This window comes from Numida meleagris, chromosome 9 (assembly GCF_002078875.1).
Source record: "Numida meleagris isolate 19003 breed g44 Domestic line chromosome 9, NumMel1.0, whole genome shotgun sequence".
Classification (NCBI taxonomy): domain Eukaryota; kingdom Metazoa; phylum Chordata; class Aves; order Galliformes; family Numididae; genus Numida; species Numida meleagris.
Window position 1 is genome coordinate 12,010,651 of NC_034417.1, and position 22,465 is coordinate 12,033,115.

General features: G+C 42.7%; 1 protein-coding gene across 13 annotated transcripts in view; it reads right to left on the reverse strand.

Annotated features, from left to right (window-relative positions):
- Positions 2,606 to 22,465, reverse strand: part of ARNT2 (aryl hydrocarbon receptor nuclear translocator 2) — a 91,294-nt gene continuing 71,434 nt past the window's right edge. For 12 of the 13 annotated variants that reach the window (XM_021407349.1, XM_021407339.1, XM_021407337.1 and 9 more), the window contains 7 exons: positions 16,925 to 16,997; positions 16,642 to 16,765; positions 13,373 to 13,472; positions 12,588 to 12,726; positions 10,365 to 10,530; positions 7,902 to 8,038; positions 2,606 to 5,515 (listed from right to left, as the gene is read on the reverse strand). In XM_021407349.1, the coding sequence (XP_021263024.1) occupies positions 5,417 to 5,515; positions 7,902 to 8,038; positions 10,365 to 10,530; positions 12,588 to 12,726; positions 13,373 to 13,472; positions 16,642 to 16,765; positions 16,925 to 16,997 (838 nt within the window). In that variant the 3' untranslated portion in view covers positions 2,606 to 5,416. The remainder of the gene's footprint in view (positions 5,516 to 7,901; positions 8,039 to 10,364; positions 10,531 to 12,587; positions 12,727 to 13,372; positions 13,473 to 16,641; positions 16,766 to 16,924; positions 16,998 to 22,465) is intronic. The other variant, XM_021407338.1, reaches the window with a different exon arrangement.

Genomic DNA, 22,465 nt, shown 5'->3' on the forward strand with positions numbered 1-22,465 from the left:
TCCCACGGGGTCCTCAACAAGGGCCTGTGCGTGTTCTCCACAGGCAGAGCCCTAAAAATGGCACGTGGGCTGTGAAAACACCACCTACCGTGCATCAGGAATGCATGCCCTGGAGCACAGCATCTTCAGCTCCCTGCGGTGGTCCAGTCATCAGCTTTTTGGATTTATTAGCTAGGTAAATCCTGCTCAGAATGTATCAAGCAGACAAAGAAATACAGTATAAATACAATGAAGAACCGCTGTGAAAGGCAAATGCACTTTACATAAGAAAGTCTGGAAAGGTCACCAGGATGTTTGTGGGAAGGGTGCAAGCATTTTTCAACTTTGAATAAGGAGACCAAAAGGTGGACAAAGAAAGCACTGTGCTGTCACCCTACAGAGTGAATTAAAATTGCCACAGACTATGAATCAATTCTAAACCAATTGTGCTCTAATGAAGCAGTCTACAATACAGATCCCAAATCACACACCTCAACGTGATCAGCAGAGCAGGGCTGTTAATTAATGCTTTTCTGGAACTTCTTTCAGAAGTTGATGTCTCAAACTAACATTCCTCTCCCTCTGGACAGCCTCTGTACAAATGAAGAAGATAAAAAGGGACCTTCCCATCCAAAGCATGCAGCATAGAAACAGGGTTCAAAGAAAAGACCAGTGCCCGACCGTCTGATTGTCGGCGTAATTCAGGGTTACGTCCCACTTCGTGATTCCCAGCAGCACATCGTACTCATTTACGGAAAGACAGGAGTTAACAACAGCTCATGACATTTTTATTTTAATGAAATTTAAAAAGGCAGTTATTAGTTATACGTACACACAACTGATTCTGTACTTGTTAGTCATAAATATAGAACATTCAGAAGTACAAAATACACTTTATCCACAGCACAATTTCACATCAATATGAAGAGTTTAAACAGATAAGTAACCAAGTGCCTAACAATGACAGAAGTCCGTTTTTGGAGGGTTGTTTTTTTTTTTTTTTTTTTTTTTTTTTTTAAAGACCATTAATCTACACAAAGAAATCAGTGCCCACAGTCATCAGTTCCATGAAATGCACGCTGGCTTAGAACAGGAAGAGACTGACCTTCTACAGACAATTAGATGCCATCACCTTTCATTTGCTCCATCGATAGAAAGAACACAAAGCTCACATTCTCCTCTTCTCACAGTTCACAACTGCAAAAAAATGGGACTGGCAAAAATCACCTGAATCCCAACTTGAGCACTGCCCAGGAAAAGTGAAAATATCTCAACTAGAAATTAGCCCACCCGATACCTTGCAAACAAAGAGCAACAGCAGTATGACACTGATAAGGCATTGATGAGGAAATGGCTGTATTATTCTCGAAAAAAGAGTACACCTATGTATAAAAATATATGTCATAGCAATTGGGTAAATCCAACACTATTTAACACTGTGCCAAAAGTAAGTAAGAGTTAAAAAGGCAGTACTGCAAGAAGTATTTACACTTTCATACTGTACTTAAACAACACAAAAAAAAGGCAACAAAGCTACACATGGAACTGCCTGGTTAAAGCATAACCGTGGGTACTGCCAGTAGCGCTGTAACAAGGACTGGGATGGATCCCTCTCGTTACACAGGGCAGCTTGTTCAAATAAAGGAATGTACATATTTTAGTATCTAAAATCTCGGTCTACACGCCCGCTCGTGGAAATAGCTCACCCAGACCATTACTATTTGCAGTTTAAAAATCAACAGATTCGGTTTCGAGAAACACTGTGTTTGCAACACAGTTTGAACAGAAATCACAGCTTTGTTTGCAGCTTAGAAATGAACACACGAAAGAAACAAGTAATCCACCACCTGTGAAATCCTAGAAACTGGCAGCCAAAGCACCAGCAAAGTTACACCAACGGCACACAGTACAGACGTCAGCATTCCAAATGCACTTCACAAGGCCAGCTATGCTATAAAGGCAGTTGCTTTAGCAGCCAAACACGTGACAAAAAGATGCGGCACAGCTCGGCCTGCGCAGCGCGTTCTGCCACAAGAGCTGGGATGGGGTTTGCAGAGCAGCTACCACTGATACTGCAGATGCTGAACCTGCCTGGTCACTCGGCTAGAAGCACAGAGCTGCTGAACCTGAAGCTCGCTAAGCTCCCTCCTCCCTGGGAAGGGCTGCCCACACCTCCCCACGTGTGCGTGGCAAGGAGCTATGGGAATGCGGTGGTAAGGAAGGGCAGAAAAGAGAAGAAAGCACAGGAACGGATGACCATGGCTCGCAGGGAAAACCCCAACCTGGTGCCATCCGCACTGCCCCTTCATGGAGCGGCCATCCTCTTTCCCAAACAGAAGGGTGGGGGGCTACCAGATGAGAAGCAGCTGCCCGTGCCCTGACGCCTCAGGCATGCTGGCATGTCACTGTATGGAAAAAAAAAACAACAGAGCAAATAAAAGAAGGGAAGGCATGCTTGAAATCCTGCTAGCAGTGCACTTGTAACTGCACAGTCAAACTCTGTGAGATAGGACAAGGGGGAACGGCTTTAAACCAAAAGAGGGGAAATTTAGATTAGATGTGAGGAATAAATTCTTTACATCTTAGGGCGGTGAGGCCCTGGCACAGGCTGCCCAGAGCTGTGGGTGCCCAAGGGCAGGTTGCATGGGGCCCTGGGCAGCCTGGTCTGCTGGGGGCACCCAGCCCATGGCAGGGGGTTGGGACCGGGTGATATTTGAGGTCTCTTCCAACCTAAGCCACTCTGTGATTCTAGGATGGCGTCATCACTGCTGATATTAGGATAAACACAACTGCATACATCTTATTTTTAGATTGAATTCAGGAACAAGAACAAATTATAAATATTCTTAGAACCGTCCGTCGGGTAAAATAAAACAGAGCAATAGCATTTTTTGATTCATTTTTCACTTTGCAGGCTAATGCTTTTTAAAAATTCTAGAAGAACCAAAATGTATCATCTCCAGCATCTTCTGCACAGAGATAGAAACTGCTCATCTGCTGCTCTCTCCCTCGTGATCTGATTCTATAGACTGCTGCTCCCTACCGAAGTGCGCAAATGCTGACCCTGCCTCCCCCCAGCCCACACTGCACCAGGTTATCTTTATCAGAAACAGTGAGCTTCTCTCTGAGGACAGCAGAGCTTCGTTTATGTAATTCTGCAAACAGCCATTCTCTCAAGCAGCATGGGTGGAAAGGGAGAAGGCTCCAAGAGAAATAACATTCATGTATTCAAATGAATTGTGCGTAAGTGCATGGCTTGCTCACCTAAGAAGGTACTTTCCCTATCTCTGGGTGAGAAGAGATAGGATTTTTTTGTTTGTTTTCAGTGTGATTTTGGTGAGGCAAGTACAGACCAGGAGACCTGAGGCCTCTGCAATACTGCATCTACATATATTAAAAAATTTCCTAAAAAAGAGTGTCTCTTGCCCCATTTGCACGTAGGGTAAGAGATTGGTCCCAGACTTGACAAGAGAGAAAGTACAAAAGGCTCCTCCTGCATACTGAAAACTACATGCTGTTCTGCCTGAGGGCTGGGGAAGCAAAGTCAGGTGGAAAAACACCCCATGGTCCCTGTGTCCCTGCTGGCCCAGCAGCCTCCACTGCCTTTCAGCACTGATGCCAGGGCAAGCTGCAGGACAGGGGCCTGCCCGCCTTTCCAAGATGTTATCCTGGCAAAATGGACTACAGTAATGTACACAGTCCTTCCCATTGGAACACAACCCATGATTCAAGAGGAGCTAGGAGAAGCTGGACCGTAGTGCTGTGAAGTCTATGAATTGCTGTGGACGTCAGGATCTAGATGGGGGGCTGTGGACACTGGGATCTTAGAAGGGAGTTCGTATTTCAAGGTCCATGATAGCTCGTGAATATAGCAAAGGCTCTGGGAAGCTCACCCTACTCCTTCCCAAAGGCTCGCTTCCACCTTTCAACCTCAAAGGTTGCATAAAACCTGCATGCAGGAACTCCAGGCTCCTTGTCCTTTTTGGGCAATTCCTTCTCCCACCCCAAAAGAAATGGATGAAAAGGTTGAGCTTACGAACCCAGTCTCTTGTAACTCATCATATGTATGAGATGACAAATAAAAAACATTCTAGCACATTTGTGATGAATGGATATGGCAGATGACTAGCTCTAGAGGAAGGATGATGAACTTACGTCTGGGGAAAAGCACACAGCATTCAGAATAGCCAGTCCTCAAAACACTTTGTAAGGTGAAAACTCAGTATTTAACAGAAAAGGGTTAACAGGGTTTAATTGAAGTGACTGCTTGGGAATCCAAGCAAAAATTCAAGTTATCACTGTGTACGCAGTGGACAAGAGTCCAACTGATATCCATTACCAACTCTAAAAAAGTATACACTACAAAACCATCTCACTGCTTGCAGCAGATGAGCTTGAATGATTTCACTGTAATAGGCCACCACCTTGCACTGCTAAAATATGTGAGGTTTCACAGTATAAAAAGTACTTCACAGAAAGGAAATACAGCTAATATAGAAACTGCAATCTTGATGTGTTTACAGTCATTTTTATGAGGCAGTATTTTTGGGAAAGCAAGAACAATCGAAATTAAAGCAGCCAGTGAGAAATACGTAGAGTTATATAGGCCTCAATTCAGTGCAAAAACAGACTAATAGCTTCTGTAAGTAAATGGCTGTTCTGAATAGAGAACCACCTGAATTAAAAGTAAGAACACTACGTGAAGTGATGGAGACTCCTGCAATATCTAAAGCCTCCACATATTGTCAGCCTTCTCAGTACACTCCAGAATAGACCATATTAAAAGGCAAAAGAAACCAGTACAGGAAATCACTTCATACAGCACAAGATATACATAAAGTACCAAAATGTACACACATTCAAGTTTAAGTTAGAAAAGGTAGAGCTGAATCTTCTGGTGAGAGAGGCCTACATTATGTCGCTTAATCTCACATTTAAAGTGACCTAAAATCTACAAGAATTAAAGAAAACAGAATATTCTGCTTCCAGAAACTTAAGCTTAAAGCAAGGCATCGAAATTGAGTGGTAGGCACTGCAACAATACATTACCTTACCTTTTCTCTGTTATCTTTGTTACTGCGTTATCTATTTAAAAATTACCATTCAAAGGAAATATTAGGTATCATTCACATTCAAATATTTAAGACTCAGAGATTTACTTTTTTTTAAAATCAAACGAAGTTTTTCATCTCTGAGGTAGATGATGATAAAATAAAAAAACTAATGGAGCTGTCAATGAACACTAACAAGGGCCGGAGCTCCTCTGTCAGCACTAACGCACCCCATGGAGGAGAGAACAAGCCCTGCACCACTATCTGAAATATGAGAAATGCATCTTCTGGTTTAGTAGCTTCTACAGAAATGCAACACAGAAAAAGCAGAGCCAAAAATATACTGAGATGGCCTTGAAGAAGAGCTTCCATTTCTGCTTCACGAGCTATTCAGAAAACGGTGGAAACATGCCCAGATCAGCAAAATCTTCTATGTTGTAGTTGCCAGTACCCTGTGTTGGATCCCCCGGCATTGGCAGCATGTCCTGCATGAAAAGGAAAAATCAAAGTGATGTGTCACTTTCTAACACGTTATCCAGACACAAACTGTTTCCTGTTCATTCTTTCAGCGTAAAACCAGAAAAGGCAGAAGGTTAGGTAAATAAGGGGAGAACGGACCTGTGCGGGGTACTGGGCTAAGGTTTACGTGCTGCTTGTTTTGCCAGAGCTTTCTGAACAGGATGTGGGACGTCAGCTTTAGACTGCTCCTCTGAGTAAACCACAGCTGAGCTGTCCCATAATACTCCTCACAGGCTGAAACAATTCCCATTGTAATGGGCAGTTACACGTGGAGAGAAGGAAACTCTCCAGCTTCACTGAGGGCAGCACTATATGGGAAGCATTCAACATCTCTCACACTCCTGCACCCTACCGACAAGAATTCCTGCTATGTCAGCATGGTGGTGGGAACACATACTCCGTAAGTGAACACACTGCTGCTCTGAGGGACACTTGAAGCCTGGACACCCACCCTGTCTGACAAGCTGCCCAAGCTGCCTTCGTGCGCTTTCAAGCGGCAGAGGAAATGGCGGAAACTTCTCAGAAGAAGTGGGATTTCACGGTAATTGCTCCCACGTGTCTTGAGCCAAGTGAGCTCCCTGCAGGAGGCTTCAAAAATACGAAACCTTTCCTCTCAGCTGGAGACTGAAGCCACAGGGAAAAGACATCTCTTGCTGAGAAAACTAAGCGTTTACACTTGCTTTTCCTGTCAGCCCTAACAATAATAAGCTCTTTCTGTAAAGCCAAGTTTCGCCATAGACGGATCATTATCCTTACAATAAAACAAAATCCAAAGAGTGAACAGAGAAAGCTCACAGGATCTGCTCTGTGAAGGAATAACTGCTGAGAGTAGCTGTGTACTGAGCAGTCACCCCAAAAACAGGGAAGATTAAAATCCATCCACGCTCTCTGTGGCATTGTTGGCAGCGGTGGAGAACAAGGCAGTGGGCAGAACTGGCAGTTTTTAAGCTGCCGGGGTCAGCTTTCATCTTTCCCCACATTCCTCCCCAGCCAAAGGGAAGCTTTATCTTTCCCCACCAGTTTAAATTCCCTTTCAAGGCATTTCTGCTGCTGGGGCCTCTGAGGCAATGTCTCCTCAGTTGAAGACTAGTGGGATAGCTCCTCTTCTGAGTTTGCCTCTCTCCTCACGTCCACGTAACCTAGGGCTGGCTTCAGGCACAAACAGCCCAAGCAACTTCTTGGAGCCTTTCAACTGAGCTCATCCAACTTCCTCATCACATCCAGTTATTACCTTAAACCCCTCCAAATGCAAATTTGTCTGCAAGTATTCTGCAGGCGAGTCCAATTCTTCCTCTCTCCCATTTAATCCTTGGCGTTCCTTTCCCATAATTTCATAAACTATTTGCTGGGACATGGCATTTGTCTTAGACACAAGCAAGACAGTGCCTGGAGGGAGAGCCCTGTGTCTCTGCAGGCCATTGAATTCTGCTGCTATCAGCTCCACTGGAATTACCCTGAAGATGCTTTTAGGTTAAAGTACATGCAAAGTGATTAAACTTTGCTTAGGGAGAGATACAACAGATTCATCTTGCCTGGGCCATATGGCATGCAGACAGGCATTCTAGGTGTAGTGATGTTATTTGTTTGTGAGAATGAACCGTTGCTTTCACACAGGAACATTTTCAGGCTAATGCCTCTTCTGCAGTGCTCCTGAGAGCAACTGAGCACGAGCCCAGTCTTGCAGGGAAATTCACTGTTTAAATAACCAGGGGCCCCACATCAAAACCGTACTTGAGGCTTGAGCTGTCTGTTCTGCATTTGCCTCCATTGTTTTGTTGCAAACTGTCTTCATCTAAATTAAAAACAAGTTATACAAGGACAAGAACTTATTAGCTAACTTATAAAGACTCACTCCACCTGTAGTGATGGCCCAAAATTGTACTTGATGTAACAAAATTAGGTAGGTGAAGAGGATTATTTGCCAGCTATCTGATATCTAACTGGATTTAGCTTCAAAAACTTATTGGACACTATCTATGCAATATCAGACTCCCTTCCTGCTTGAACTGTCAGGGAGAATTAAAATTAAGTCTAATTGAACTTGACTGGGATTTTAAAGGTCAGCACCAAGGTAAGAAAGACACGAGAGCTATTTCATGGCTTTTCTGCAAAATACACATGCCTCAAGTACAGGGAAACCAGCGTTTTAACACCAAAAAAACCAACAGACAGTTTTAGCTGTTAGTCAGCAGTCTGTTCTAGCTAACAGCAGGCATGAGCAATGCAAACCCACAGCAGCACACAGTAACAGGTAACTGCTCTAAGCCCTGCTAGCACCCCAGCTCATCAACAGCCACCGTTATGTGAAGCAGCAGTGACACAGGGACTTAGGGCTCGCTGGGCTCTGCTCACCTGGAACACCTCGGTCTGGCTGGGCTGCGGGTGCGAGTGCTGGTCTCCGCTCTGCTGGTTGTGATGCTGGCTCTGCCACTGGGACCAGACTTCGGATGGCCTCCCCTGGAACTGGCTGCTGCTCTGACCGCCTTCAGCTGGAAGAAGAGAGGAAAGGCAGAAGTCAGAGAGCAGCTCCTTGAAAAGCTGCTTTGGAGACTTCATCCACCAATGCCCATGTTTGCAAATGACCCTCCAAAAAAGACCTTGAGTGCCATTCATTTCCCACTTCACTTACAAAATAAAAAATACTGCAGTATCCAAATATCTCTTTAAAAGTCTAATCCTTGCTACAGCAGTGGGTGTATGGCTCTCATCAGAGAAGCACACTAACAGATTTTATATGTGGATGTAAGAATAGTAAGATCAACACGCAACAACTCTGCTGTGTTAAATGTAGACATTGCTGTATTAAATGCAGAGTGCTGTTTGCTAGACTGTCTAGTCTGCCAATATTACAGCTGCAAAATGATTTATTTAACATGCAGCTTATAGCAAATTATTATCATGTTACTACGCTGATAATTTCTTTTAAAGACTAAGGCCGTGTAAATTTCACAGCAAGTAATGAGAACAGCAAGGTTTTATGGCAAACACATTTCAAATGATGACTTCAGGAGATGGATTTCTCCCAAATAACCTGCCAGAAAAAAATACGATGCCACACACGTTAATTCAGTCATCTATAACACACACTCTGCATGAGCAGTCACAGCTCACACTTAAGCCGAATTCATTTCACCCTGTACTTCTACAAACTGGCCCCAAATTCATACATTTTTGGATAGTTTTAATTACTTTCAATATCTCTTTCTAAGATTCAGCAATTTAAAAAGCTTCCTGAGAGGCTTACACTTTTCCTGTAAATATTTTCTCTCTTTTTTTTTTTTTTTAATAGTTATTCCTACTATTTTTGCCTGTCTTCCCCACACTGCAGACAGCCAAGCTTGGCAGATCTGGTTGTCCCAGATTATCAGCACCCTCCGCCAAGGATACCAAACCTCCATGCACCATGTTATGTCAGGTCTCCGATAATCAGACTCAATGGTGTCAAATCAATTACTGCTCCATAGTCAGAGCTTCAATCCTTTTGACTACCAGCTAAACCAAGCAAAACAGGTAAGATGAACATTTTACAGGAGAGTAAACAGGCTGCAGTGACGTATTTCTATCACATCCGAAGTAGACAATTACAGCTCTTCCTTACTGACAGCACTACACAGTAATTCAGCTGACTCAGAAATCCTACATTCATTTTATTGGCTGAAATAAAATTCATCTAAGCTACCCTTTAAAGGAAAACTGCAATATTTGTTTTCTCAGAAGAATATGCTGAAATTAAGTCAGTGAGGCAAATGATGCTTCTTTTCAGCAAAACAGTGACTGCAAGCCAGAGGTTGAAGACATTCATCTTTGTGAAGGCTATGTTATTAATAGCATCCAAACTGATGTAGGTCAGGAAATGTTTCTCATTAGGTGAAAGGGCTCTTGCCAAGTAGCTTAGGCCTGAAATGCAAGGCTGTCTCATAAACAAATGTACAAAGCCTAATGGAAATGAAAATGGAGTCATGAATAAGCTCTGCGGGAAAAGCTCCGTTTCACTGTACTGACTCCAAGCAATGCAGCGCAGGTCTGAACTCAGTGAGGCTGATCTGCAACGGAGCTGCTCCCATCATAGCCTCCAAGACAGAACTGAAAAACTGCACACATTAGCATGATGCTACCTAAATTTTCTGGAATTGGAGACCACTACCAGCCAGCAACATCTTTCATGGATTCCATGTGTGTTTATCACTGATGAATCTTTAATTTTTTTTTTACTCTTGAATCTTATTGTGCTGCTGGAGTCCAGAAATCTTCACAAAGGGGTCACAGTCTGAGAGCCACTAAGTGAGCATATAATAGGAAAATCATTTCCCAAGATGGCACTTTCTCTGATCAGGCTGGTAGCAGTGTGGGTACAGAAAATCCCGCATCCAGTCAAATGCCATCCCCAGACAAGGGGTTAACACGAAGCAGTCAGTGAAGTTGAAGTTGAAAGAAGGTAAATTTGACCATGCCATTTAAGTGTTCTCATTAGAAGCAAACAGAGACTGAACCTTCTGGCTACAGTTCGGGAAGACGTGTTAGTGATGCAAGCAACTTATGAATCTTTCATGACATAATTTACAGGGGAAAAAAAAAATGTAGCTTCGTATTACGAAATGTCACAGCATTCTGAAGCCTCCTGGATGTAGAGGATGCATCATGGAGGGAACAGGTTATCGTAGTCTGCTGTGCACAAAATGGGTGAGCAGAACCTTTTCAGACCTCAGGCTTCCCAACTGATGCACCAAAAGAAAAAGCCGGAGGATTTTCAATTAAATTAATGCTGCAATGTTTCATTTTTATGTGCATTTCTGCGCTACCTCGTTCCAAACTTACCGAACCCTGCACTTCGGTTTGCTAAGCTGGAGTAGGCATTCCCGCTCGGAGAAGAGGTGGCTGGGCTGGACAGAGGGCTGTACGACGATGGATCCGCCGGGTAGGTGTGACTTGTTCCAATGCCAAAGGGAGATGACTGAGCCTTGCCAGACTGAGATGGAATTTGCTGAGGAGCAGGGGATGAAAGAAAAGAATAATTTTTATTGCTGAGGAGCACCTCAACAGACGCACGTTTTTAACAATACACAGCAAAGACTAAATAAATCCTGCAGATATGAACGTGCACATTGTCCCCATCTCAGCCGTTTCATTTCTGTCAAAGCCAACATATTGCTGCATAAGGAACACAAGAAGCTATTGACCAACATTTTCAGCTCTTCTGCTTATTAATTTACATGTAGTCAATAAGAAAGCTACTGGTAAAAACAAGATTTCCTTCACCTCTATTACAAGGATTAATCTCAAGCTGAAGAGCTATGAAGAATTAGTTGCCACGTGTTTTGATTTTGCAGTGCCACAGAGAAATCACAGTTATCTGTCTGTCTTGTAGAATATTATAGAGTTTTCAGATTATTAAAGTCACCAGTGCTTGGGGAAAATTGGCCAAAGAAGATCATGATCTGCTTTCTCTCCCTTCCAAAGGAGTACAGGGAACAAAGTTATTTTGCCTTGTAAAAAAATGGGGAGGTGGTGTGAATCACTAGCCCTGGGAAAAGGGAATAAACAGTCCAACTTAGATTTAATTGGGCAGCCAAATTAACTCAAGAGTATTAAAAAGCAACTTGCTGTCATTTTCACCTACATAATGGCTTCATCGTAGATCTCCAAGAATGTTATACAAATGATTAAACACTGCAAGGCTGCTTTGAGATGTACGCTGAGACTAAGGGAGGTGAAGCATGTCATCCAAACCATGAGCTACGGCAACATGTAACACTACAGATAAAATCTGCTAATAAACTATTTCCCATCTCCTGCATTATGAACAAATGAAGCAGTTCCAAGAAAAACACACTGCCTAGTCAGTTCCACAAATAGAAATTAAAGGTGATTACATCTCTAGATGCTTTTAATGATGTGAGCTGTTATTGGCAATCAATGCGCTCAAGTGAAGCTACTCTCAGACAAACACAAGGAACCTGGGGGAGGAAGAGAGATCTCAACAGGCATATAACATGATGGAGATGCTATTAATTCTTCAGCTCAGTTCCAACCTAAGACATCGTCCATTTCTAAAGGTTTTTACAATGACAATGAAAGCATGTGTTACTTCTGCAAGGCTTAACTATTTACTTACTATGAATGAATTCCAATTCCCTCATTTCTCACATTTAAACTCTGTTGACTTGGACAGAAAGAGGGATGAGTCATTTTTTAACGTCATTTGTTGAATAATATGGAGGATTCTAAGAAGAGCCAGCTTTACAAATGTATTTGATTGAACAGGTGTGACAGAATAACCATGGCACACTGAGGGCTGGGCAGCATCACTGTATTTAATGTGGAAGTAACTCAGTTACTCAAGAGGTATTTAGCACCCAGCCTAAGATGCCATTCTAGCCTGCCAAGCAGTGGAAAGTCAGTGATTAAGAACAGCACTAATGATAGATAGAATACGATTATTTCATTCTTTGTTCTGAAACACTTTCTCCTTGTTAACAAGAACAAGGGGTGATTTCTGGGCTAATGCAACCCTGATGCTGCTAGGGGGCATCTCAGGGAAAGATGTGCTGTCTCCTCCAGGATGCATCGCAGAGTGAGTAGCACTGGGCAGCGATAATGGAAGGACAATGGATTCAGTACCCTCTGCTCTGAACTCATGCCTGCATTTGTATGTACCACTTGCTGACTGTGCTGCTAACTGTGGGTGATATTGCTGGATGCAAGAAAGAATTAATGTGTGAGCCTAATAGTAAATCGGTGCGCACACACAAAAATAAGTGCTAGACTGAGATCTTCTATTGGAATTTATGTCAGCATAGCGACTGTCACTGTTTTGAACACTATTACAAACTAAATGCAGCTACACATAGGGCTGCTGTCTCAAATTACTATAACCTGTCAAGGAACAGAAGTGAAGGAACAGATTTATCTCTGGGGACAAATGATAGAAGTAAAGTACAATTAATCAAATTATAAATGAGGTTTAGCAATTCTTGTGTCAAATGAAGAGAGGCTGCAAATCTCTAATGACTATGAAAACAGAGCAGCTTTGATTGATACCTGTCCTGGAAATGGTGGACGATTTCCTGTCCAGGCAACCTGACTCTGATTTAGCTGGCGAGATATCTGTGTCAGATTCTGGCCTGTTGATGAAGAAGACTGGATGTCGTTCACACCAGGCACATGCACCACAGAAGAACTAAAGAAACAGAAACAGTTCCCAGCTTGTAGGATATACTCTCAACGTACAAACAGTATTACAGATACTGAAATTCTCAGAATCAAAATCACATTCGAACTGTTCATTTTGTATGAATGAAAAATGACTTAAAAACATTACAGAACTATCAAGCATACTGGCATTCTAAAATATAAGTTCTGTTCCCTTTAATAGCGGTGTCCACTAGACTGGGTCAGTGACAAATGAAGCTCTTAGAGCAGCCTGCACAAGTACTGGCAGCTCTGGGTAAATCTGTTCACCTTTCTAGGTTGGGTGAATATTCATCACACAAACATGTGAACCGGCCCCAGCACCTCTCAGATTTGTTTGCCAAACCTTAAGATTTGTCACTGCTTCTTAGCTTTTTCCAATGACACCATCACAGCGACAACTACCTACTTACCAGTAGGTATTACTATTTTTATCAGGGAGAACTGAATCTGCTCAGCCTGTAAGCCCCGCACAGATGCAGAGACATCACGTAGGAGAAAAAGGATACAAGAAGAAAAGTTCATACGTGCAAAGAAAGCCCTTTTGCTACAGGTTGGTGTGGTTTCCACGAAATTGAAGGAAACAGCTCCCACTCAGCTGTAAGTTGACGTGCTCAGGATCTGGACTACAGTACCTGAAACTCTTTCCTGAATGTCCTGGCTGAAATGGGCTTCCCTGTGAGTACAGCTGCTGATTTCCTGCTGTGGATGCTGAGGCCATCATTTTTTTATCTGCTACAAAAGAAAAGCAAATCAAAGAAAAAGCAATGTTTAGGGGACGAGAAAAATTATTTCAAGAAAACACCAACCTATATACACAGCAGGGATTGCTCTTCCCTTCTTAAACTTTTATGAAAAAGCCCCGTGGAACGCATTATGACACAAAAGAGCCATATGACAATTCAATATGAAATTAGAGGCACAGCTGGTTTGTGTGTACTTCACAGCCCTTCCCCGGGATGTACCTCATTAATGCTATTGTTTGCATGGAACATGACACTGCTACGTGCTCTGTAGCCACACAGTCCAGACCTTTGTGGTGCCCACTGGAAGCTGCTCCAGATCTTGTAGCTTGTTTGTATGGAGGTAGTAGCAGGGTTAAATGCACCAAGGAATTGTGTCAGAGAGCCCCTGCCCCATCCAGCCAAGGATTCTATGTGTGGCTTGGGGGAGCCACAAGGTGCAGGAATCGTAGTGGTGTGGGAAGACAGAGTAGCGTAGTGAGTAATATGCACATGGAGATGCTATTAACTGTTATTGTCTGCTCTTAATGTGGCATCTGGAGATCAATCTCCAGTTGAATTAGACAGGAAACAATGCCATTCAGTCCCTTAATTTAATCTTCTTGCACTGCATTATGCTAAAGCCCAGGGAAACCTCACTAGTATTTACTTCTCTTAAAAGAATTGAAAGATATGCTCCACCACCCTTTATTCACTTTCCCCATTTTCCTTTACTATCTTCAAGTGTAAAACATCCCACACCTCACAGACGGCTTTGCAGTCACCTGTTGCTACGCACCCCTAACAGGCCCACAAATCAAGTCTGCCTCCTCAGATTCCCCTTTGCTCTTTTCAGATTCCCACTCACGATGCCCTCCTGGACACAAGGCCCACACAGCTCACAGGCAGTACAAGTATTTTTTAGTTTTCTTTAGCTTTAAGAAATCTTGTGAGCTCGGCTCACCAAAGGTCTCCAATACACACCACCTCTTCACTGTTATCTAAGCTTTTATTACGTTAGTTTCCTAACAAGTATCTAAGATCTCCTTCCCAAATGAAGAAGTCACCTCAAATTACCTCACAAGAACCTCAGAGAAGGAGTATGTATGCTACTGATGCAAGCTGGCATTGCTTTTCCTCTTCAGTGTAGAAATTTGTAGAAACCCCTCACTGGCTACATCCTGCTCAGCACAGACAGCAAGTCTGGGCTGCAAACCTACACTCCGATATAAAAACAGCAGGGAGAAATGGGGACAAGGGCTAGAGAAAGTTGTGCATACAGTAGGAGAAGCTAATTAAGAATGGGATGGGGTAAGGACATCTCCAAGAAGAAGGGCAGATGATTTTGCCTTTATTTATTTTTTATTTATTTATTTATTTATTTTTATTTATTTTTTTCCCCTTTTACAGTAGTGTAATTCTTGCTTGACATCTCTCATTTTCTAAGGCCGCTCTCTACTGGGATACCAAGCTCTCAGGGCTGGAACAGACTGGGCCAAAATCCCGCAGCTATTTCAGCCATTTGAAAATGTCTCAACAGCAATATTGAGAATGCCCTAAATGAACTCGAATTCCTCAAGTGGACAGAAGTTACCATGGCAGCTAGCGGGTCCATGCTGCAGGATGAAGCCAAGACAAAGGGAACAGCAAAACTAATTGCAAGCAGCTAAATCAGCTTTAAGAAGTCATATTCCCATTCATGATTTGACACACTACTTCACTGCCCTTACCCTACAGCACTGTATATCGATTTTGCTTAGACGCTTTACCTGCATCCTTTTTATGATTTCTAACTCCCTTCCCTGCACTGAGGTCCCTTTACTGGTCAGCCATTACTTTTCTGGCAGCAGGACCAGTGTTTCTGCCTGCAGAATGAACACCTCTGTAAGAACTGCACCACAAGGCACCTGTATGAATGGGTGAAGCCAGCTCTCCTCCCTCAACCTCATTTTTTAATTATGTGTGGCCGCTGCAGGTGATTATCCAACAATGCCTGTATGTCAAACCTGTATTTTTACAGAACATAGCAGAGCACGAGATCTGGTATCAACATAATGAAAATGTCTTGCAAGCAGCACGCAGGTTTGTCAATATTGGTTTTGGATAGCCTATCTCATCTCCGACTGAGAACCATTTCTTTTTATCGTTCAGAGAAGACCTTGATCACAGCTCCCACGAGAAATTCAGACAGGGTGAATGGACCAAAAAAAGCATACCCTGTAAATTGATGAGAATAAAAAGAGAAATGGCATTTCCAAGAACATAACCTCCCGGCTACCTCACAGCTTGCTGCACCCTTAACCCTAACCCCTCCCCACAAACAGCTGAGAGCTGCCTGAGAAAGAGCCAATGAGGCATTCAAAAAGCAGAATGTTCTTCCTTGGGAAAACATATTCTAGTGTTTAAGGTTAGAGTCTTGCTACCTTCTAATGGACCCCCTTTATGGCCTCAGCTGTAGACTGTTAGAGCAGGCAGAAAAGGATGAACAGGAATAACAGAGAAGTTCCAGCAAGAGGAGGACAGAGTACCAGGGCTATCCTGCAGTTGCACTGTCTTCTCCATTAGAAAAGGCCATGACAGACACAAGGAACCAATGCAGTGAGGTCATCTCCCAACACCCCTGGAGCCAAACCCCGTGGGTTGTTTCCTTCATGTGCTGCGTGACACTTGCACATTGATTTATTTAAAACAAATGTAAAAACTTCTATTTTTCAGTGGGGACAGTTAAGAACAATAAACAATTAACAAGTTCCTCCATGAGCGGTGGAAATGATGAGCCTCATTTCCTACAGATAGATTTCAGATGACCCCTTCAGCTGTCAGTCTTCTCAATGACTTCTGTCTGTCAGGGCTGAGGTGAGCTTGAGGCTATGTCTGCCCAACTGACAAGTTGGCTGCTACCTCCCGGAACAGGGTTGGGAAATCCTTCACTGAGGGCACTCGGTGAGCACTCAGTCCTCACAGTAATTTTTATGAAATATAGAAGAATGTAACTATTTCTGAGATGTCTATCAGTGCAAAACATCAATGTAAAAGCTTCTGATATGATGAAAAATTGCAGGCTTATCTTAAGACTGCTTGGTAACCTCCCTGATCAATGCCCATTTAGACATTCTCCCAAGGCTGTGCTCCACATCACGTAACCAAACTTGAAACAGGATGAAAAATTAAACACCACTTACAAGCAGTTATTCCAGCAAACATCTCAGCAAATCTAGGATCTCGCTCCTGGGAGAAGATAGCATCCGGCTTTTCCACAGACTTTCCACCCTCATGAACGTTGGCTGGTATACTTGGAACAGGCACCTGTTGAGATGTACAGAGGAAGGTAATTCCCTCCATCACATTTCACAAAAAAGAGTTCAGGGACGGCCACAGTGCATCTTTAATTTTGCTGAAATCTGACAATGCTTTACATTTTAAAAGATTAGAGGTACAAATATAACAACAACTGAGAAACTTCACCTGAGATAAATCATAGGATGACAGCCCATCTCTTTGATGTACTTCAAGTTCTGCTTGCTGCTGCTGAAGCTGCCTGCAAAGGAGACAAAATGATATTGTTACAAAAAACAGTCAAGATACAAAAAAAAGGTACAGCCACAGTCTTCGATTTTATACTGAGAAAAATGTCTCTCTGTTATTTATTAAGTCCTTTCCTGTGAGATTCATCTGTTTTTAAAGCTTTCACACTGAGAACCCTTGCACCACAGGAATGTAATAGGGCACATGAAGAGTTTTTCTGTAATAGCACAGAAATATGGGTAGGTAAGTAATGGAGGATGGAAAGCAACCTCCTTATACAGGACTTAAGGATGCACTTTTAATGCACCACGAACATCTTCCCCACGTTAAGGATGAATATGACAAACCTCTTCCCTGATCCTGCTGAAGTAAAGAGGAAAACTCCACCAACACCAACGCAGAACTATATCAGTTAGTAAGAAAAAAGTGATCCAAACTCTGTCTGAATAGCACACGGAACAGTCTGTTGAGCTAGAACTGAATGTAAATCCTTCTTTGTAATAAAACCTATTTCATATTCTTCGGTTCTACTCTCCTAAGGATCCAAGTCCACATCCTATCTCATTTCTGAAAGCTTTTAAGGAAGTGAGCATCAAGAAATACATTAGTTGTACTACTATGTAAATCAAGCCATTACCTAAAATAAATCTGTGTTGACAAACGCTATAGAAAACACAAGTCTCCTGCTAACACTAATCAGAACAGAAAAAATGTCAGTTGTTTAAATGAGATAAGAATCACTGGAAGTAATAGCCTTAATCCAATTATAGGAACTTAGGAAAAATTAAGTGTGCAGCAGTAACAGAAAAATACTTCAGAAGAAACTGCCAGAGCCAATAAATTTTAGGGGCTGTATGGCAGAACAAAGAACTCTAGCATCTGCAGATGCTTGAAATGCACTTGATTCGCGTTTAGCATCAGGCACTGTTCCTTAACTACAACAATTAGCCAATACCAACAGACAAAACCATTGGAAGTCACAAGAAACAACCAGCAGGTGACATTTCCTACAGATGAAGACTTGTAGGGACAACAAGCAGGTGGTGATCAGTCAGCCATATTCACATTCTACATGCACAAATACTACTTATAAAAATACACATATCTTTTATACAGCTGTCCTGCACTTAGCACAGCAATATTCTGAACCCTTTTCTTCACTCTCTTTGTAAGTTTGGAAAAGACAAATTCAGACATCAAACCCAGGTCTGTCCCAAGGCCCAGCTGGGACAGCAGTGTGAGAGCCACCTGCCCAGGCAGCGCTGAGACCCCATTCGCAGCAGCTCATCCAAACACACTCCATAATTGTTAGATAATACAGGACACAACACTTGACATTTGGCACGCTGCTGACTTTGAAAATGGTGGAACAGTCCCTCAAGAAATGCTATTGGGTTTTACTGAGGAAGAATATCTGAACCCCTGCAGAGCACTCTGGTTAAAGGTTTTAGTGGCACAGAAGTGGAACAGGAATATTTTGTGATCAAATGTTTTGTCTTTTGTGGATTACACCCTCCCCTGCTTAATTTTCTTTCCACAGAGAAATTACCTGAATGTTTTGCACATTCCATTAACAGCTGCTTTCTGTCATTTGGTCACAATCAGCAAGATTACTTCTAGCTTAGGGATGCACACTGTATCAATGATGCTCTTTGCCGAGTTACCAAAGGAAATATAAACCCTTCAAAATGAGGCTAAAGCTCAGAGATGAGGACGAGACTGGAGCTGGATTAGCGAGCTTGATACTTGCAAATGATACTTGGCAGTGGTTGCAGTTATGTATGCTTCCGAGCTCTTTCTGAAGGAAAAAGTCACCTAACAGACGAGAAGTTCCAAAACAGCAAGGTTGTGGATTTCAAAGCTCTGGATAACTAGGATATAATTTTGGTCACAGGCTTGAATCTTAGATTTTTATCGGAATCTCTACAATTTTGAACTAGGTAGATTCAAACGTCAAATGACTGAAACAAATGCAGAGACCAAGTCAAACAATAAACTAGGAGCAACATGATAGGGATGGAGGCACCACTCCAACAAGCTACTGACATGAATGATTCTTCCATGCCTGATGCCTTTCAGTCTTGACTTGTTGTTTTTCCATGCAATACTTCACACAGGCACTAGTTTCTATTAGGCTCAGTGGCAAATCAGACAAAAATCTGTGACCTGCAACACACAAGATCAGAGCAGATGGCCAAACACATTCTGCTAGTGTTACTGTGTAGAACACATAGTACACAGAATCAGCTTTGTACCATGAGTAACAAGCAAAAATGTCACTCCTTCAGGTCATCAAAGAAGCATGGATTTTCCACATTGTTTTAGCCAACAGAGAATTCCTAAAAAATTACCTCTGGAACGCAAAGAAATTCTCTGTTCTGCAAGCATAAAATGCATACTCTTCGAGCAGAACTATGGGAGGTAATTTAATCATGGCAAATCTATGGGGAAGTTTTTCTAAATACCGCCCTGTGGACAATAAACACCCATTAAATCCTGTTGTTAACGTGAAAGCTAATTACACTGTTTCATTTGTTTTTACTACCAATGCCTTGGTGCGTGTGTCAATAAACAGTACATTAGGCCTCTTCTGTTCCGTAGAAAGCATGTTTTCTTGATTCAGCTATATACATACAAATGAGCCAAACCAAACAGCGTGCTTACCAGTTATTTGTTTTGTAGGCAGTCCTCTAACTCAGTGCTCCCTCGCCCCTCTCTATCATCTCTGATATTCATTAAATATTCACACCATACCCATGCAACGCATTACAGATATCACATTGCGCTAACAGCAGTGAACTAAATCCACTTCTTATAAAAACCAAATACTTTATAGTGTTTCTCCCTGAGCTCTGTGCAAGCTACGCCACATCTAATTCAGACTGGAATGCAAAGCCAGGTTAGCATCTTTGCTGCTACTGTGTGAACAGTCCAAATGATGTCTGAAGCCTGAAAGGAGCCACGCAGCAGCTCCTGGAGCATCTGAACAGGGAGAGCTGGAGACTGCTGTTGTGGGCATGCCAGGTGCTGCCACTCAGCCAGCCCTGCTGACTGAATGGCAGCACACACACATCACATCCCTTCAGCCACTGGGTGCTAGCTTGTTTCTGTAAGGTGCTATCCAACAGCAGCTTGCTATCAGTTTTGGCAAAACTGAAACTGCTATCTGACAATTCTATGATTCATTCAAGGTCATTCCATAACCTTTGGGTTTTGAAACCAAAACCCAAACAACCCTTGGTTTCGATTTCGGTTTCACACCTTGAAGGAGTAAGTGGTAGAAAAAGTTCTGGGCTCTACATGATACCCAACACAGCAAGTGAGGTATTGCTCAGGTCAACAATTGCAGCCCATACTGCAGAACTCCAGGCTCACCCATCGGTCCAGTAAACCAGGACAGCGTGTGGCTTGAGTAAGAAAGTTCTCTGTGAAGCGGAAGCTTTTAACAGTTAATTCAAATTTACTTCCATTTGAAAGAAAATACTCTAGAAAAGTTCCTTCTGACATTAGAGAGGATTTTAGCTGAATTCATCTCTCTATATAAACATGGAACTTACCTGTTCCTTTTTCAGGCATCAAAGCAATAAAAAGATTTGGACTTTAAATTTAATAGTACCTATATGGACACAGCACTGTATCCTTACCATGCTATTTTTACATAATACAGGCACACACATTTCCCGGACCTGCTCTGGACAAAAAGGCAGTAACAGAAGTCTTGTGACTGCCCTCATGTAGTCTTCCATCACAAACTCTTGAAACTCCTCTCTCACTCTCTAGTTTCAAAGACATCGCTGTGAAAGGGCCCATCTTACACATGTCATGACGGATCCGATAGCCCACAGATGGCACACGGATCAGGGAAAGCCTTTAACACCCCTACCAAAGACAGGAATTTTATCAAAATTGATCTCATCAGCATTTTGGCCCAAGAGAATCAGAAGCGGGGAGCAGCTCTCCCCTAGGCACGGCTGATTCATCGGCAGGCTGTCTCCTGCGGTGACCCGAGCCAGCTGGCTCCAGGATGAAAACCTGGAGACTCAGGGCAACCGGAGGATTCATAAACGCATGCAAAGGAACACAAGACTTCAGGGCTGACAAAAATCCAAACAGCAGTATTTCCGTAAAGGTCAGAAAAATATCTGATTCCTATGTTTGGGAAGACTTTTTAAAAATCTTTTGTCACCACGATAGATTATTTCATTTGAACGCTGCTCTATGTACTTTATGTTAGATAAACATTAATCCCAATTATTATTTCTTTCTGGAAATCAAACAGTCCCAAATACACAGGAAGATGTGGCTGAATGGGTGACTCTTCTTTTCAGCCGAACACAGCACAAATGCTAAACATTAAATGCTTCATTTCTCCAGGAAGTTTCTCTTGGATGACTGTACCCAAGTGAAACTGAGAGAAGTTTTCTTTTCTTTTTTCTGCAAGGAACTAAGTGAACATTTGAACCCAATCTCTCAATAATCTCGGCACCAAAAGCAGATTTGGAAAGCTGACTGTTTGAAGCTCGAAAGGAAAATCCTCAGAGCAGAAAAAGGGAAAAAATAGAAAAGCAAAACCAAACCAAACAAACGATAATCAATGAATCCCTCCACAACTGGAACCACCACTGCCCTCTACAGTCTTGTGAGAAAACAGTCTTTGCTGACCAACAGAAAATGAGAGCTACGCCATGCACGGACAGAGAGAGAAAGACATTGTGGCTTTAAATTATTTTGAGTTAGAAAAGGATTTAAGCCTAGATTTGTGGTGTACATTGCCTTTTTAAAATTGCTTGTTGAATTTTTTACTCGCTGAAACTTGTATTTCCTGGAGCTGGCTACATCACAGCGAGAGATGAAGGGTCTCTGCGTGCAGCTGCCTACAGCTGTGCAGTGGAAGGCAGCGGTGCCTGGTCTCCAGGTGAAGCACTTTGCTGGGCCCGGAGCGCTGGCTGCAGCCACCGACACGTCGGGATGGCTACACACAACCGAACACCAGGCCGAGCAGGAGCTGAACGAGGAGGCAGAAATCAGCAGTTACCATGCCAAATAATACTTCAAGGCATCTAGGAAATCAGAATTCAAAACGTGATCCCAAATGTGCAAAAGCATAGATAAATCCCCACACGGGCAGGAACAGCACTACAATACAGTGAGTTCTCTTTGGACATCTGTCTGAGCAGCGTGAGAGCATAGGGAGAAAAACAGAGAACAGTTTGAATAATGCATTCTTTTTACCATTCAAAAGCAGACATATAATGGGCTGTATCTTGCCATAGGTCCAGAACATTTTCAACATGACATGAAAGAAGGAACATCCACTGTCAAAGCAGCAGCAGGCAACTTCCATATTAGGGCAGCATTGCTGGGTTGTTATTCAGACCCAGCAAAAGAAATAAAACTAGAGCCAGAAGCTGGCACAATTCTATTCATCTCAGTGAGTGCTGCAATGCCAAGCTGAACAGTATAGAGGAGTCTCGGAAAAAA